At 43.8% G+C, this 17214-nt stretch overlaps 2 protein-coding genes across 5 annotated transcripts in view; one reads left to right on the top strand and one right to left on the bottom strand.

The window, feature by feature from the left end:
* The window catches only part of RGL1 (ral guanine nucleotide dissociation stimulator like 1), a 249451-nt gene that overhangs the window by 132447 nt on the left and 99790 nt on the right, over nt 1–17214 (bottom strand). The gene's annotated exons all lie outside the window — the stretch shown is intronic.
* On the top strand, nt 53–17146 carry LOC140688004 (histone H3.3A-like). Of its 3 annotated transcripts, none has more exons than XM_072945947.1 (5): nt 53–238; nt 476–658; nt 1445–1521; nt 1650–1860; nt 1949–2666. In XM_072945947.1, exons 1-3 carry the CDS (start codon nt 158–160, stop codon nt 1448–1450), a joined length of 270 nt encoding a protein of 89 aa, XP_072802048.1. In that variant the 5' UTR covers nt 53–157; the 3' UTR covers nt 1451–1521; nt 1650–1860; nt 1949–2666. The 3 variants fall into 3 exon arrangements, with proteins under 3 accessions (XP_072802048.1, XP_072802046.1, XP_072802047.1); XM_072945945.1 differs by having other exon boundaries at nt 476–615; XM_072945946.1 differs by lacking the exons at nt 1650–1860; nt 1949–2666 and adding an exon at nt 16983–17146 and having other exon boundaries at nt 476–615.

A 17214-nucleotide genomic window follows, 5' to 3' on the forward strand; every position in this document is an offset into this window, starting at 1 on the left:
GACGGATGAGAGCAATGGGAAGGCGCTGTCGAGAGATGACATCAGAGCCAGATTACGGGACGTTAAGGCGCCCGGGCTCTACCCTGCGGCGTGGAGACCGTCGGGAGGCCTCACACCGCAGCGTGGCAGGAGAAGACCTGCATTTAAAAAAGACCTGATGGTGCTCTCAGCCGCCGCCGCGCAGCCGTCGCTCTCCAACGCCAGCAACGCCTCTCGCTTGCCGAGCTCCGGCCGAAGGGTAAGTAAGGAGGTCGCTATGCCCTGGCTCGTACAAAGCGGACTGCCCGCAAACCTGCAAACCGACCGGTGGTGACGCCCGGAGGAAGCAGCTGGCGACAAAAGCCGCTCGCAAGCGTGCGCCCTCTACTGGAGGGGGAAGGAACGTCACCGTTACAGGCCCGGCACCGGGGCGCTCCGTGAAATGAGACGTTACCGGAAGTCCGCTGAACTTCTGATTCGCAAGCCTCCCTTCCAGGGTCCGGTGCGGGAAATCGCTCAGGACTTCAAAACAGATCTGCGCTTCCAGAGTGCAGCTATTGGTGCTTTGCAGGAGGCAAGTGAGGCCTATCTGGTTGGCCTTTCTGAAGACACCAACCTGTGTGCTGTCCCTGCCAAGTGTGTAACAATTATGCCAAAAGACATCCAGCTAGCATGCCGCGTACGTGGAGAACGTGCTTAAGAATCCACTATGATGGGAAACATTTCACTCTTTAAAAAAAAAAAAAAAGATCTCTTCTTCCTGTTATTGGTAGTTCTGACCGTTAGATATTTTTTTTTTCCATGGGGTCAAAAGGTACCTAAGTATATGACTGCAAGTGGAAAAATAGGGGACAGAAATCAGGTATTGGCAGTTTTTCCATTTTCATTTGTGTGTGAATTTTTAATATAAATGTGGGGCCATAAAGCATTAATGCAAGTCAAAATGTTTCAGTGAACAAGATTCAGCAGTTCAACTTTATAACAATTATAAATAAACCTGTTAAATTTTTCTGGAAAAAAATTTTTTTAATTAAAAAAATTAATTAAAAAGATCTGATATACACACATATATATTTTATTGAGGTATCGCTGACTTACAATATTGCGTTAGCTTCAGATGTACGGCCAAGTGATTCAGTTAGAAGAGTTGTATTTTTATACTTCATGGCCAGAGACATAAATTCTGAGATATCATGAAATGATAAATTCTAGGGCACCATATGTGTTTAAAGATAACTAAATAAGTGTGAATATGGCTTACATTTGTTCCTAAAAAAAAAAAAAAGATCTGATTGCAGGATGGAGAAAAGATGAGAGCAGAACAGCCCCATATAAATATAATGTGAGCCACTTCTGTGATTTTCACCTTTCTAGAAGCCGCATTAAAAAACTAAAAAAAGAAACAGGTGAAGTTAATATTTTATTCATTAACTGATTTTAATAATATAGTTTATTGAACCCACAGTTCTAGAGAGGTGTATGCAGAGAGGTCAACACGTTGGAGAAGTATTCAGGACGAGGAAGAGTAGAAATTTGTTACAGGTGAGAACTTACTTAACTTTAGTTCATTCTACGCACTAGGATTGAACTGATCTTCCTGAAATACAACTCTAATTAAGATATTCCCATGTTGTCATTTTTCCATTTTTCGCCTTTTGCCCACCAAATAGAGCCCAGACTCTTTGACCAGCAGTGAGCCCTGCCTTTTCTCCAGCATCTGCATCCTCCCCTCCACACAGCTGGGCTTCTTCCCTCCCACCTGTAGACTGAGCGTCTGAGACCAGTCATAACCTTATGCAGAAGGAATGAAAAGCCCTTGGCTCAGCGCGCTGGAATGGAGCATCCAACCATTCCTCCTTCGAGTCGGGCCCCGTGTTCCAGGTCTGACTCCTGGCTTGGAAGTCTGCCTGCTCCCTCGGGGGGGGGGGGGCTGCTTCTCGCTCTCCGTTCCACTCTTTCTTTTTTCCAGAACTTGGAAGTCAGCCCATAAACCTGAGCGTAGCGGCTGGAGCCTGCTAACTGCTGACCGACTCTCCCATTCCCTTACTTCTGATTGCATTTCTCAGCGCCACCTGTTTCCAGATTTCCCAGTCCCAGCACCTCCCAGCCCTGAGACCTGTCACCCGCCTCCCAATACCAGCCATGCTTGCCTGGGTGACCGCCTTGCCGTCTGTGGCCATATTCCTCCCAGCCCCTGCCCGTCCCCAGGGGCTGATCTAGGCTCCACCAGCTTGCCGTGTCTTTGGCAGTGAACCAGGCCATTTCTAACAGTACCTTGAGCTGTAACAATTGACATGCAAGGCCCTTCTGATTAGGGCCCACCCACCACTGAACCTTCTTTCTCACTCTGCTTTGTGCACCCTTTACTCCAGTCAAAATAATCTCACTGCCATTTGCTATTCATGCCCACGCTTACGGACCTCTCAGATTCATTCCTCCCAAACACTCGGCTTGGAAAGAGCTTTCTCCCATTCCATCCCCATTTACCGAGGAATTCTTAATAAATATTAAGTCCCAAAATATGACCATCCAATATCTCCTCCCCATTCTGGCTGGAAATTACATCTCCCTCTTCTGAACTCCTGCAGCTCATTATCTGGACTTCCATTATGGATTTTTATTGCATTCTTCCTTATTTTAAACGTCTTATCTCCCCAAGAATATAAATAAACATCCTGGGAATAAGATCCATGTCTGATTTCTTAGCAAAGCAAAATAGCCAGGGGAGAGAGACAGGGAGAGAGAGACTTGGCTCGGTTTCACAAAATGAGTAATGGTCCATCAAGGAATAGAGCTGAAAAAGCTCACACTGTCAAGTGCCTGCTTAGCATCCTTGGTCAAATCATTCCTGAAACATGGCGGGTGAGGGGCCTGTCACTGTGGACTTTGAGGAAATTCACCAAGCATTCCTCTAGTAGTAATACAATATTATTCTATACACACGTGTGTGTGTGTTCCTTGTTTTCTTCCCTTCAGCCTCTCTACTTGGAGTTATCTCTTTGCATCTCCCCATCTCCCCTGACCCCAAAATGCATCTGGAAGCCCCCATCCCCCACCCCCAGGCTTGATGGTTCCCCAAAACAGAGCCAGAATAAAGTCAGTCACCCAGTTCAAATCCCGTCAGCTCCTCCTTCGGCACCTACTAGGTCCACAAGTGTGATGAAAAAGTGCCCAGCAACCTTCCTCACTGACAGAGGGCAACCTGGGGACCCAGGGAACACAGCTATTTCCCCCCCGCCCCCCCAACCCAGCACGGGTAGGAAAACCAGACTACGTGGGTGTTCCTGTTTATGATTAAAATGGGCAAAGTTAATTCTTGCCTCCTGAGTAACACTTAGCCTCTTGTTCCCTGTGGGGCAGTACATTCTGGACATGGAGATCCTCCTGCCCCCTTATTTTGCCAATGTCTGTGCCGCAGCGGGACGGGGGAGAGTTAAGCACATTGTGCATCATTATTTTACAATCACTTTCCAGCTTTCCTCTTAAGAGCTCCAGATTCTTTACAAAACATGACAACAATCTCACCAAATCCATGTCTGGTAGCTAGAGTGCTCTACCAAGAAAAATAAAGTAATTATAATCCATCCACCACAAGGTCTGCTCTACCTGCATTAGTCTGTCATATTAGACATGTCTGGGTGGCTTTTGTGACTAACATTCCCATTCAACTATAAAAATACACAGTGCCAAACTTGTGGTGCCGGGGGTGGGGGTGGGGAGGGACAGACTGGGAGAGGTTTGTAGATACTGACAGGCATATATAGAATAGATAAGCAAGTCCATACTGCATAGCACAGGGAAATATATACAAGATATTGTAGGAGCTCACAGTGAAAAAGAATATGAAAATGAATATATATATATATATTCATGTCTGACTGAAGAATTGTGCTGTACACCAGAAACTGACACAACACTGTAAATCGACTATAACTCAACTTAAAATAATCAATCAATCAATCCATCAATCCTAAAAAAAAAAAAAAAGAGAAAACACATAGTGCCAAGTCCAGGCCAGGAGGTCTGAAGGACCAGTGTCAGGAGTCCTGTGATGCTAGTCAGACATCAGAATGCCAGGTTTTATGAAGAAGTATCTAACCATGATCAAACATGCTGCAAAGTCATTCCTCCCTGCTGCCCTGTCTGGGCAATGAGCTCTGTTTCCCTGATGAAGCTTCAGATGCTGATTTGATGCCAAAGCATCAAAGAAGATTCTTGCCTCACAGGTTTGATGGGGCAGCAGAGCTGGTGATACCCTCTCAAAATCTTGTCGGCCTGGGATGAGATAAAATGGTCAAAGCCCTGTCTTTCAGATACCTTGCCAGGAATCTGGAGCCCTAGTGTCCTTGTGGCAGGTACCCTGGGGACAGAATGTCACCACAGTGGACACAATTAGAACCCACATCCTTTTCTGGTCCAACGTAGGTTGAAAATGAACGTTTATGGTCTGGGGCAAGAATTACTCCATTGATTGGCTTCAGGGCCTGATGGCTCCTCAAGGGGAGGGTGGAGGAGGGAGCTGACGTGAGCATCATTTACTCATGTGTCAGATTCCAGAAGCTAAAACACAGAAAGCACTTTAAGAATAAAAACAGAAACCAGCTCCACAAGTCTGAGAAAACATAATTTTTCTTTCTACTCAGAATAGACTTTTATCATCTTGAGAGTGAAAATGGGCGTAACCTTTTTAAAGCAGTATTTATCAATGTTAAAAACACACTCTCCCTTTGAACAAGTGATGGCACCATTAGGAACTTACCCCATGGATGTACACGGAACTCTTCAATGAAACGTATGAACAAGGATGGTCACTGAAGCATTACTCGTCATGGTTTGAAAAATACATCAAATGTCCATCACTACAGGGACTGGTTAAATAAAAATGACATATCCATATAATGGATGAGTTAAAAGAATGGGATGGATCCGTGGGTGCCAATACGGAACGTTTTCCATGACACATCACTAAGGGAAAGGAGCCAAGTATAGAAGAGTATGTACAGTGTGATTGCTTGTGCGTTAAAATACACACATGTATGTAGAGGAGCATGTAATTACATTCAGGCGTGTGCATGGAAGAACCTCGGGAAATAGTCAGCAGTGGCTAACTTTGAGTGAAGAACCTGAGATGGGGTGGAGAAAGCGCTTAACAGGGCAGGGTGGCATTTGGGAGAGAGATCCGAGACCAGGGGAGGCTTCTCATGTGTCCTCCTCATTCGTAAAAGTCCTGATAAGTATTCTATTATGATTTTAAAGCGTTTCTGAGTTAGTGTCTTCAACAGAAATGGGGTACGTGGCCAAAGAGGGAAGGAAAAAGGAGATTCTTGGCAGAGAGACTGGTAACATCCTGAGCCAGCTGAGCCGAAGAGGAAGTATTCCAGTCCACACAGAGGAAGAAGTTGGCCCCTGCAAAAGATGTTTACTGTGGATCAGGGTGGAGGGGGAAGTGGAAAGAAGAAGGAAAGTAATTGCCTCATCTGGGCTTTTTATTGAATTTAATTTTTTCTACTAACTTTACTTTGGAAAAGGGACTTTGAGAAGAGGAACTAGGCCTTGCCCGAGAATATGAGGGGCCAAAACGTCCCGGCTGTCCAGGAAGCCTCAGAGGGAACACTCTTATCCCTTCTCCACCCCCCTGGCCAAGAGCTGTTCAGCGGGAACACTGACAAAGGATAGGCCTTTAAGTACGAGGAACATAAACCAGCCTCAGAGAACAGATCTTGCACAGCTGCTCGTGGCACCCTTCCTACTGAACAGCGTGAGTCCTTTGTTTTCTTGGACTTGGAAAAGGGGAAAAAAAAAAAAAAGCCTTTGCTTTTGCATCCAGTCTTGAAGTGCAGCTTCCTTAATCCATTTCACAGCCTGGGCTGGTGCAGCTTGTGACAGAGACAGAGTGAAGAGATGAGACAAGACTGAGACTCGATTCAAGGGGACCTGCTACACTGAGTCTCACCTGTCACACACCTTTTGTTGTGACGCACATGAAGGCTTTCTATTGGCCAAAACCTACCTCAGTGGCTTCCATTAGAGAGCAAGATTGTCAACATTTTATCTGAGTGAAATATCCACGGTGTTGGCCCAGATACAAATCCTATAAAATAAGCATGACTTCAACATTATTTTCTACCTGATGGTGATCCCAGGGGAAGCACAGAATCTTCCCCTCTTCTCACTCACCATCCAGGTGTTCATCGCAGGGCAGAAGAGGGCGGTCAGCATCATGGTAAGCCTTTCTGGATAATTTCTAAATTCTAGAGCCTCTTCAGGGAAGTGGACTTTCCCCCGGGTAGGTTGATTCAGTTAGTCATAATGTAAGGCTAGTAAGCCCACGGTCATGAGCGCATTTATTTACCCCGAGGGCCAATTAGCTTGGGCCACATCCTGTATCCCCTCAGCTCAAACAGCTGTTTTTAAAATGATGCCTTGATGACAAGGGGAACTGGTCCAAAGTAAAAGAGATGTACGAGTTCAAATTTATCATGCTCCTGAAAAAAAAGCACATCAAGATATTAAAACGATATCACCTGGTATTTGTTCCAGAGAGATCCAGGAATAATAACACCAACAGATCTCAAAGATCTCTGCACAGCTGCTGGGCTGGTCATCAGACAGAAAACAGCTCCATACTGAGGACAGCTCATTTCTGTTTTAAGAAGAAGGCTATCACACTAACTATGAGCCCATTTCTCCACCAAAATAATTTTTTAGAGAAAGTTATTTCATTTAGGACATAAAGAATGTTCAACTTGTTTACAGGTATCCCCCCACCCCGGGAGGAAACTGAAATCAAGATGAGTTTTATCAAATTCTAAGCCCTTTCTGTCCCACTAAGTGTTTTATATGAAAACTAAACTGAATGATCATTTTAGTCCCTATTTGGTCTGAGCATTTTTTCATGCTAATTAGACACTGATTTTTTTGTTCTTTTATTAACTGATAATTCTTCAAATAGCCTCAGTTCTTTCCTCGCAAATATGTTCTTCGTCCACACACTAGGCATCAAACACCTTCTTTTTTTCAGCTGGGCCACAGAACCCAGCACTGATGCTCCTCCACCACTCATCAAAAGAAACACACTTCCAAACTGTCTTTCCTCACACTTCTGTCTAGCTCCTTGTTTTTGAGGTTTCCAACACAACCCACAAACATGATCAGTATCTGCAATACCACACACACCAGTATCCGAAACACATACACAGGCCTGGAATTAACCTTGGGGACTAAATCACACTCTCACCTTGACACAGAACTAACTCTGGGGACCATCTCCCACACCTTGAAATCTGAGCACATCTGCCACTGTAAACTCTCTGGTCACAAGAAAATACAAGTTGGCAATACTGCTAATAAGAATCACCATTTTTTTCTTTTTTATTGAAGTATAGCCAGTTTACAATGTTATGTCAATTTCTGGTGTACAGCACATTGCTTCAGTCAATATATAAACATACATATATTCATTTTCATATTCTTTTTTACTATAAGCTACTACAAGATATTGAATATATTTCCCTGTGCTATACTTGTTTATCTGTTTTATATATACCAGTCAGTATCTGCAAATCTCGAAACCCTAGTTTATCCCTTCCCACCCGCCTCCTCACTGGAAACCACAAGTCTGTATTCTACATCTGTGAGTCTGTTTCTGTTTTATGTATAAGTTCATTTGTCTTTTTTTTTTAGATTCCACATATGAGTGATATCATATGGTATTTTTCTTTCTCTTTCTGGCTTACTTCACTTAGAATGACATTCTCCAGGGACATCCATGTTGCTGCAAATGGCATTATTTTATCATCTTTATGGCTGCATAGTATTCCATTGTATAAATATACCACACCTTCTTTATCTAGTCATCTGTCGGACATTTAGGCTGTTTCCATGTCTTGGCTATTGTAAATAATGCTGCTATGAACATTGGGGTGCAGGTGTCTTTTCGAATTAGGGTTCCCTCTGGATAGATGCCCAAGAGTGGGATTGCTGGGTCATATGGTAAGTCTATTCTTAGTCTTTTGAGGAATCTCCATACTGTTTTCCACAATGGCTGCACCAAACTGCAAGAATCACCATTTTTTAATCCCTGATTCCAGAAAACGGGCAGCTACACTGCTCCCTTACTGGTATGAGTCTGTTTTCTAGGGGAGGATGGAGTCTTGCCTTCTCTGTTTTCCTTCCAGTCGCTTACAGATGCCCCTTGAAAGGCTGAGAAAAAAGTCTACGGAAGCTCCCAGATCCAAGAACACCAAGCGTACCATTGTGTCAGGGGTAGCGGTGGGCACAGAACCCTCTCTTTCAGAAACTGCTCCACCAGCACTGCTCACTTGCCCTCAAGGAGCACCGAAGCCAGGCCTTGAGGAGAGACAGCTAGTTCTCAAGATAGGCTGGGCCTATCTTGAGTGATCTGAGAAAGTATACCACCCTCCTCAGAGGGACCGGTGCTGACCGTGTAAATCTTGATCCAAAACCTGAGCCATGTGGGTTAACCATGGACGGCATGTCAAATCAGACTACGGACAGAGAGTCTAGGATATGGAATCCATATCCTTTCCCCATCCTAGAATTTCTAATCTTTCCAACTTCCTTCAAGAACCTCTCCTAGTTCTCCACGAGCTATCGAGCTACCTCCCCCACAGTTGCTCTGTTTACCTTGATAAAGGACAGGAACATAGTATAAACTAAGGTGCCCCCAACCCCTCGAACCCATGGAGAATTGTACATGAACATCCTTGTACTCAGTAAAACTGTACATACCGTATAGTTTTCCTCTCACTACTTGTTTCTGAGGTCACTAGGAAAACTGCTACTCTTTCAGTGTCTCCCTGTCCTGTTTATCTTTGACACCCGACCTCCTCCCTCCCCAGCTCTTCCCTTCGTCTCTCTCCTGCAGTACAGACCTCTTTTCTTCTTCACTACATAATTCTAAACACAGGCTCTGCCAATAACCCTGCATCATGCTGATTTGCCCCAGCTGTGCCTTATGGTGGTTAACCCATACTTATAAGAGTCTCCTTAGATCCTCCTCCGAGAACAGGATTCTGCATATACATCTAAAAGTCATAACCAGGGGGGTGGAAGCTGAGCCAAGAATAAATAGATCCTGCTTTGAACTACTGATTACATTAAATAAGAAAAATAACACAACTGGAGAAAAGAAAAACACTACCCAGAGTTGTAGCTTAAAGGTTTTCTTAGATACACACAACACACCATAAGATGACCTGCCCCTTCAAACATCCCACTTCCAAATTTAAGGTCAAGTTTCTCAATATAAATGAAGGGAAGATGCAGGTCAGGGCAAGGAGTGGAAGAAAGGAAGATTTCATCATGAAAAACTCAAGTGACAATAAAAAGTATACCCCTAAATGAGCGCATCCAGGAACTTTACTATAAATAGAGTTGACAAAGCTTAGAGTCTTTGAGAACCTTATACAATTGCAACAACAACAACAACAAAAAAAACCCAAGTGCACGGAGCAATAGTTGGGAATTAGAATATAATGATGCTACTCTGCAACTTTGGGCAAATCACCATCTCAGATCATCAGTTTTCCTATCAACTCCCTCCCCGAGGAGTCGCTGGCAAGTCACCAAATGGTTTATGTATACTGAATTGTCTGGCCTGTTTATTTTTCATTATGAAACCATGTTAATGGTCCTGTGTTTGAATGTGATCAGGTAATGTGAGTGACTGTCATTAGAATGTAATCATCCATCTTCATCTCTGTCCCAGTGTGACTGTGTTTCAGATTCTTCAAACCAAACCCCACTCATCCTAGCTCCACAGGATAATGGAAAAATGCCATTCGTTTTGTTAAAAGAAAAATCTTCCAGACTGAAAAATTATTTATTGGTTTCAAAAACTCTGACTAACCTCAGGATCAGGGACATAAACATGATCCATTTGATGCCAGAAGACATCAGCAGTCTAAGAAAAACATAATAAAGCTAACTTTTTATTACAAAGCTCATCTACTAAAAAGTCAGCTTCCCAAAGGCTGTCTTCAAGTCTGTTTCACTGCAATGTCAATGAAAGTGACATGAAATAAGCCACTGCTAATAAACCATCTTTCGCTGACGGCAGGCAGAAATGGGTACTTCGGCTCAGGACAGCTTCAGTCCATCTCTGAGAGTTCTAAGGTTGAAGAGCTGTGGGAGACAGAACTTCTACACTCATTTTATTCACTTAGAGTAGAGCAAGTTTCTGTCCACTAAAAATAGCAACACAATTTGAGGCTCCCGGGAAAGCACAGCATTCCGTCAGCCTTTAAGCACTGGATTATCGGTTCCTAAGCATCAGCAACATTAATACAAAATTGGAGACCCCACCGATGGTGGCAGACAGGGGTCCTGATGTGTAGAGGAGGAACTCGGCCCCAGAGTCACAAAGTTTACATGGCCCTTCACGATCTGAGCCCTGCCCTCATTTCAAGTCTCATCTCCCACAACACCTCCTGCCTTGAACCCTGTCTTCCATCCATATTGAACTCCTCTGCACTCCCCCAGCCCCTCTATGTCTTTGTACTTGCTTTTCCCTCTGCACATGCAAAGGGCTCCTTCCCCACCCCCATCTCTTGGTGTAGTTCACCCTACTCATTCTCCGTGTGTCTTGTATCATTTACTCCTACACATCATTAATTACTCTTAGCTTTTCCTGACCTCCCAAATTTCGGTAAAAAGTGCCTCACGTGTGCTCCTTTACAACCTTGTATTTCCTTTTAACTGCCCTAATTACATGTATGTGTCTTTAAAAAAATCTGTATTCCCCACTGGAATGCAAGCTCCAGAGGCAGGGATTATGTCAGCCCTGTTCATAGTAATTACTCAACAAACACTAACTGAGTAAATGACTCAATTCACTACTCCACATGGTAGGAATAAATTTATTTTAGATGTTTTCTTTATTTAGCTGTCATTTTCTTTAACCCTTTTGTTTTGATATGTTTAAATGTTAGAAATGTAAAAGATATAGAGAAATACAAACACAAAATTGTGTTCATATTGCCACCACCTGGAATTGACAAATGTTATCAGCTTTGCATGTTACTTCAAATCGACTCAAGACTATTTCCAAAGGGCCAAAACTGAGATGATTTTGTGATCAATCTTGAGTTAACCAGAGACAAAAAAAATGGAAATACTATTATTAAGCACTTGTGACATCTGGTTCATTGTCCTCGGTTTATGTACATTGTATAGTCAACTGTCCTTAAAGGATTATTAGTATCCACACTTTATGCATGAAGAAACTGAGACTTAAAAGATTAACTACTGCCCAAGATAATACACCCAGTAGATGTTACGACCATGTTCAAACCAAATTCTACCCAAATCCAAAATCATGGGGCTTTCCTCTTTATTGTCTAGATCCTCAAATCCAATCCATATCTGGGAGTCATTGCACTGTTTGAGCCAGAAAATGTAGTTTCATGTGCGTTATTCATCCATTCATCTTAAAAATGTCAAGTAAGCGCCTACTATGGGTTGCGTGCTGTTATCTCATAAATGTGCAGAAAATTAAGTTGAGTGGGGGCACTACATTCACAAGTATCCTGATTAATTCAGCCAAGAATAAGAAATTGAGTGGCCGTAACTGCCGTGGAAGTTTCTCCACTGCAGAAGAAACATGCAACCGTCAAGGCAATGAGAAAATAGCATTAAAAGGCTGAACAGACCCCTCGCAGACGCTGGTTAAGGACGAGAGGTGACAGGCTACATTCAGATTGGATGGCCCCTGGAAGTTCATCCTGGTCCTACAATGACAATAATACTGTGGTTGTGGTGTGAAAAGACTTTACAAGGTGACTAGATATTTGAGTGACTAGATAAATGACTCAATTTAAAAACTGGTTGTCCCTTACGATTTCTACAGTGTCCTCTATTTTTGTTTTCTCAAATAAAAGCAAGAAACCTAGGGATGAAAAATGTGGCTCTTTTCTCAGTATATCTTCTCAGTTCTCAGATCAAATTCTTATGGTTGCTCTTTAATGGGAAAAAAATATGAAAATGATTATATGTATGTATATGCATGAGTGGGGACATTGTGCCGTATATCAGAAATTGATGCATTGTAATTGACTATACTTCAATTAAACAAAAATTCTTTTGGTTGCTCAATGGTCAGCCCATGTGTGGCTCTAATAGGTCACGTTGGGTACAGTTAAGCCTCTGCACCTTCTTTCTTGCAGTCCCTGCCTCCCTTCAGAAAATGATGACACTTTGTTCCCTGAGCCAAAGGGACTGCCTGAACCTGTATGTGTACTTTGTATCAAGGGGCTTGCTACATTTCTTCCAGTAAGTCCTGAGTGTCTGGAAATCACTCACTTTCTTTGCGACAGTATTGTCAGCAGTTGGGACTTCCCTTACTTCTGGACTCCCATTTGAAAATCCTGGCTCTCTCTTGTTTTCTCAGATCTACCACCCTGCACGATTTCTTAAAAATAACTTCTTGTCCCACCTTGACAGAGCATGATTCTTCCATCACAATGTTTCTTTGGGCCATTTTTAGCTTCCCTGATCAACATTTTTACTTGGAAACAATTCAGATGTGTTCTTGCATTGCATCCAGCCTACTTAAAAGTAATGTTTGAGGCAACAATGAGTTCATTTGTAAGCACGATTTGACCGTAAGGGTAAATAAGAGTGGGTGGAGAGGTTGTTCTGCTTACTAAGGACTCTTTTCATCAGGCTATTTGCTTTTGTTGTCACTGGATTTTTACTAAACACAAATAGTGTGGATTTCTCAGAAATCCAGTAAAATTATAATGGTTCCTATTCTTGGCAGGTACAAGCCACAGAATAAATCTTATGGTTTGGGGCCTTGGATATGTCCTTCTATGACGTCAAAGAAAACACCACTAACCCCCACAAATTCTACCACCTGCGTGCTCTTCTCAGAGTAAGCGCGGACATGTGAGATGCTGTTTACCTGTTCATCCCTTTGTTCATTCACTCACTCATGCATTCATTCAACAAATATCTCAGCAACGTAGTGAGGTAACTTTCAAGAAAAAAGACATAGTTCCTCCTGTCAGGAGCTCATAATATATTGGAAAAGAATACTAAATAAGTGATTGCCATATAGTGTGATAAATGGACATAAAGGAAACATGGTGCTAAAAAAAATAAAGATAAGAAAAAAATTACAAAGGCATACAACATAGTCTGTGGATATCAGGGAAAGTTGCCAGAGTCTGAAAGATGAGTAGGCATCTTTAGCCAGGCAAAGGAGAAGGAAGGGCATCCCAAACAGAGACTATGGCATCATGTGCAAATGCACTGGGGCCACCAATATTGGGGTGCAATTTTTAAAAGAATATTAACCCTTTCCTTACCAGTGACCTCCCCTAAATCTTTATCTTCCTGACATTTTCTTCATCTATAAAGTTTCCTGAGATTCCTAGACCAGGGTTTCTCATCAAGTAAAGCAGATAGATTTCTCAGACGCCAGGTTGTAGGGGAAGAGTTTATAGTGCAAGTTTTCAACTATTTCCTCCACTGGGGCCTGAAAGAGGATGGGCCTTTCTACTCACTGCTGTGGGAAGAGGTACAGCCTCTCCCTAATACCCTACATTTGTAATCCAAGGACACATTTAAATAATGCCGTTTCTGCCTCATCTTTGCCCCCTCAAGGGAGAGATGAGCCTAAAGGACAGAAGACACTTCCTTTCCCTTTCATGAGGCTGTTTCAGTTCGCGAGCTCCTCTCCCCCATCCCTTGCCTCTTCGTTGTCTCATGCCAAGCTCGTCCTGACATAATGGAGTTTCCAAGGGAATAAAATGAGACCCTGAGATTTACAGTAGACACAGTTTGTAAGACAATGGGCTGAAACAGAACTGCTCTGCAAGGTTTTTCTTGGAGACCGAAGACCCACATGAATGCAAACCCCACGAAGGAATGATTTCCAGGCCCTCAAGAAACTGGTCTTTTTCCTTCTTTCCTAAATTCACCTGGAGTTCCCTTTCCTCTCTCTATAGTAAAATGCAAGGAAATGTCCACGTCTGATGTGGTGAAGGCAAGGCTCGTTCTAGGACCGGGAGCCAAACAGGACAGGCCACGCTGGCTTGCAAATGTCTAAGAGCTTTTTACAGGGAAAGCGCTCGACACACCGATCCTATTTTCTCCTCCCAGGGGGCTTCTTTTCCCCATTCAAAAGGTCACCTGAGTCAGCAGCTTGGATAACACAAGGTCTGGAGGCCAGCCTGCCCGCTCCTTTGCAAGAAGACTATCGCGGAGGAGCACACTGCTGACTCGGCCACCCCCCGCCTCACGCAGGGGAGAGAGGGTGGAGCTGAGTGGTTCTGAAACACCGCCATCTGGCCACGCCCCCAAATTATTTGCATATCCCAACACAATGCTCTTTAACTGGGGTTGACTGTCTTCCTCCTTGAAAGATCAGCACATACGAACCTTAGTGGGGGCAGTCTCACTGGAGCCAAGGAGCTAGCTGTGTCTAGCAGTCCCAATACCACAGTCATTTAAAAGCACAGAAAGGACCCCGGAGTGTGGGGCCTTCCAGGATGTGGGGAAGTCTTGAATTCAGACGGCAGCGGTCAAAACGTCTGTGCAACTAGTAGGGCAACACAGGATAACATCTTGTACTCTTTCCCCATCACTGATTCATTCAATAATGATAAAACTCTGCATCCATTGCTTACTATGTAGGAGACACTGTTCTACACACTCTGCATATTATATCTCAATTCATTCTCACAACAACCTACTACTATACACTGTTTACAGATGAGGAAACTGAAATACAGAGAGATTAAGAAATTGGACGAAGTCACGCAGCAAGTCTGGCTCCAGAGTCCATGCTCTTAATCCCTCTCTATATTTTCTGTATTCAGTAAATATGTATTAAACACCTACTAAGTGCCAAACACTGTGATAATGTTGGACATACACAGATGAGAATGACAGAGGCTCTGCCCTCAAGAAGCTTACACTCTAGCTCGGGAGACAGCAATATATAAACATACACCAAGCACCGTTCATGTGATGAGCCCCATGAGATAGACAAGCAGAGGTGGGACCACACAGGAGCGTCACTAACCCTGACCACAGGGATCGAGGATGCCTTCCTTGAGGAGATGATACTCGAGCACCTTCTAACACAACACTAGAATGTAACCATAGTAAAAGTTTGGTATCCAGAATATCCTCCTTCGGTTCAGACTATGAAACTTACTGAAAACGTCATGCTGTAATTCACATGGTCTTACGCTGGGCTACTTGGGATTCTGGCAGCAAGAGCCAGTGGATAAAAATAAGAAGATAAAAGTGGGTAGACTGGAGCTAGAGAGACCTCCTGACAGCAGCGTGTGCCCTGTGGTGAAAGCAGCCTGCTGGGTGAGCAGTGTCCCAAGGGCATGGGTGAGCAGTGTCCCAAGGGCATAGGGAGACTCTGACGTGATTCTGGCAGGTGTCACGCCCAGGGAAGCAGTTCAGGGAATGGGCGAAAACACCCAGGATCCAAATAATCCGACTGTTCACAATGGGACCCCAAAACCTTGGGGTATGCGGAGCAGAATTCAGTTATGCAGGAAAAAAAGAGCTAAAAATTGCTTAGCAGAGGTTTGGGGCTCCATTTACGTGGGATGGAGTTAAGGGCAGGGTGCAACCTCCGTGAGATACCAGGATACTATATGCGAGAACTGAGATGGAAACCCAGCCACACACACGGGGACAACACTTTGAGGAATGGAAGAAAAGTTACGGCTCAGTGGGCACGCTGGTGTTTGCTCACACGAGACGTCGCCGAGCCAAGCTCCAGGAGAAAAAGATGGGTGCCACTTACGGTGCTGAGGGTGCTGCCCTGGCCAGGATTAGCCAAAGTCCGGGCATCTGGGCAGGGAAACCAAATGTAGAATCAGACTGATTTAAACAATTTTGGTAAAGAGATTCATGAGGAGATAAAACCATAAATGAAGAGAGACAAGCTTGAGTTTGAATCTTACCAGCTAGGTATCTCTGAACGTGCACCTTCACCTCTAATTTTCAAAGTCCTTATGAAAAATGTCCCTATGGCTATGACAATTAAAATACAAGGATGCATATGGAAGTGCCAAGGACAGTTCTTGACACAGAGTGGGTGGTCAGTAAATGATGTTCCCCCTCCCTTACAGACCAATATTCCATTTCTCACTGCTGATGATCATGTCAACTCATCTCAGTAAAAATTCTTCAAAGCATGTTTATATGTTAGTCTTAATAAATTCCTAGGCAGGACATTTCTATCCCTTTGCTTCATATTTAAGCTTGTGGCAGAGAGAAGAAGGAAGTCATTTAGAATCACAAAGAGCCCTAGCGCTGTCATCAAAGCACTGCCTTTAAGTTCTGCAAAGAGCTGGCTCTCTAGAGATGAATACAGTGAACTCCCACTGCTCGTCCAAACTGTCATCCAGTTTTTCTTTTTTTTTTTTTAATTCTCTCTCTTCCTGTTCCTCAGATGAGTATGATTTAATCTCCAAAGAACGCATGATGAACACATTACTACTTCTTCCTCCAAAAATGTGATGTTACAACATAGGGTCTCTTTCCTGAACTGGAGAGAGAGGGAGAGGTCACATGTCCAGTTTCCACACAGGCATTCCCTAGTTTAACTTCACACACAGGGCAGCTCTGTTTCATAGCCACAGAGAGCGTTGCTTATCTTGGCAGCCTTCTCACAAATGTAAGACACTAAACACAGATAAGTCCAGTGCATGGTGAATGACTCAGTGCAAATTCAATCAGTAATGACCCCTCTCCCTCAAAAAGAATCGCTGCCACTTACTACTATTCAGCAGTGAATCAAATGAATCACCTTCGTACCCAGCGATGCCAGTATTTTGGTTGATGTTACAATTTAGAGAAATAACATATTACAATTGTAACTGAGCAAGACCCGTGGAGCCTTCCAGGGTCAGACCCCTCCCCCCGCATATCCTCTGCTGTAGCCCCCTCTGCAGCCCTTTGAAGCACCCAGATAATAGTACCTCATGTCTCTTTCCTGAGTTTTTCAGATGCTTAAAACCACCACCAACGGGAAGAAGTGAACTACTTGGATCTAGAGCGCGTGGTCCCAGACAGACCTTCCGGCACCTCGGGGCTGACCGTGTTGAGCACTGTTACCTCAGCATCAACCAGTCAGAGGACTGCGCACAGGCCGACCACGTTCCATGCAACGCCCCCTCCCTTACCCGGCCTTTAAATATGATTTGCTGAAACCCTTCAAGGACTTTGGGGTTTCCTTGG

The sequence above is a fragment of the Vicugna pacos genome, chromosome 21 (genome assembly GCF_048564905.1).
Source record: "Vicugna pacos chromosome 21, VicPac4, whole genome shotgun sequence".
Lineage (NCBI taxonomy): Eukaryota > Metazoa > Chordata > Mammalia > Artiodactyla > Camelidae > Vicugna > Vicugna pacos.

Bases quoted from the DNA above. Each gene is read 5' to 3' on its own strand.
- LOC140688004 (XM_072945946.1), top strand. From the start codon at position 158: ATGGTGCTCTCAGCCGCCGCCGCGCAGCCGTCGCTCTCCAACGCCAGC. The intron at 239-475 runs GTAAGTAAGGAG...CCTCCCTTCCAG, and splicing joins TGCCGAGCTCCGGCCGAAGG to GGTCCGGTGCGGGAAATCGC. The intron at 616-1,444 runs GTGTGTAACAAT...TTGAACCCACAG, and splicing joins CTGTGTGCTGTCCCTGCCAA to TTCTAGAGAGGTGTATGCAG.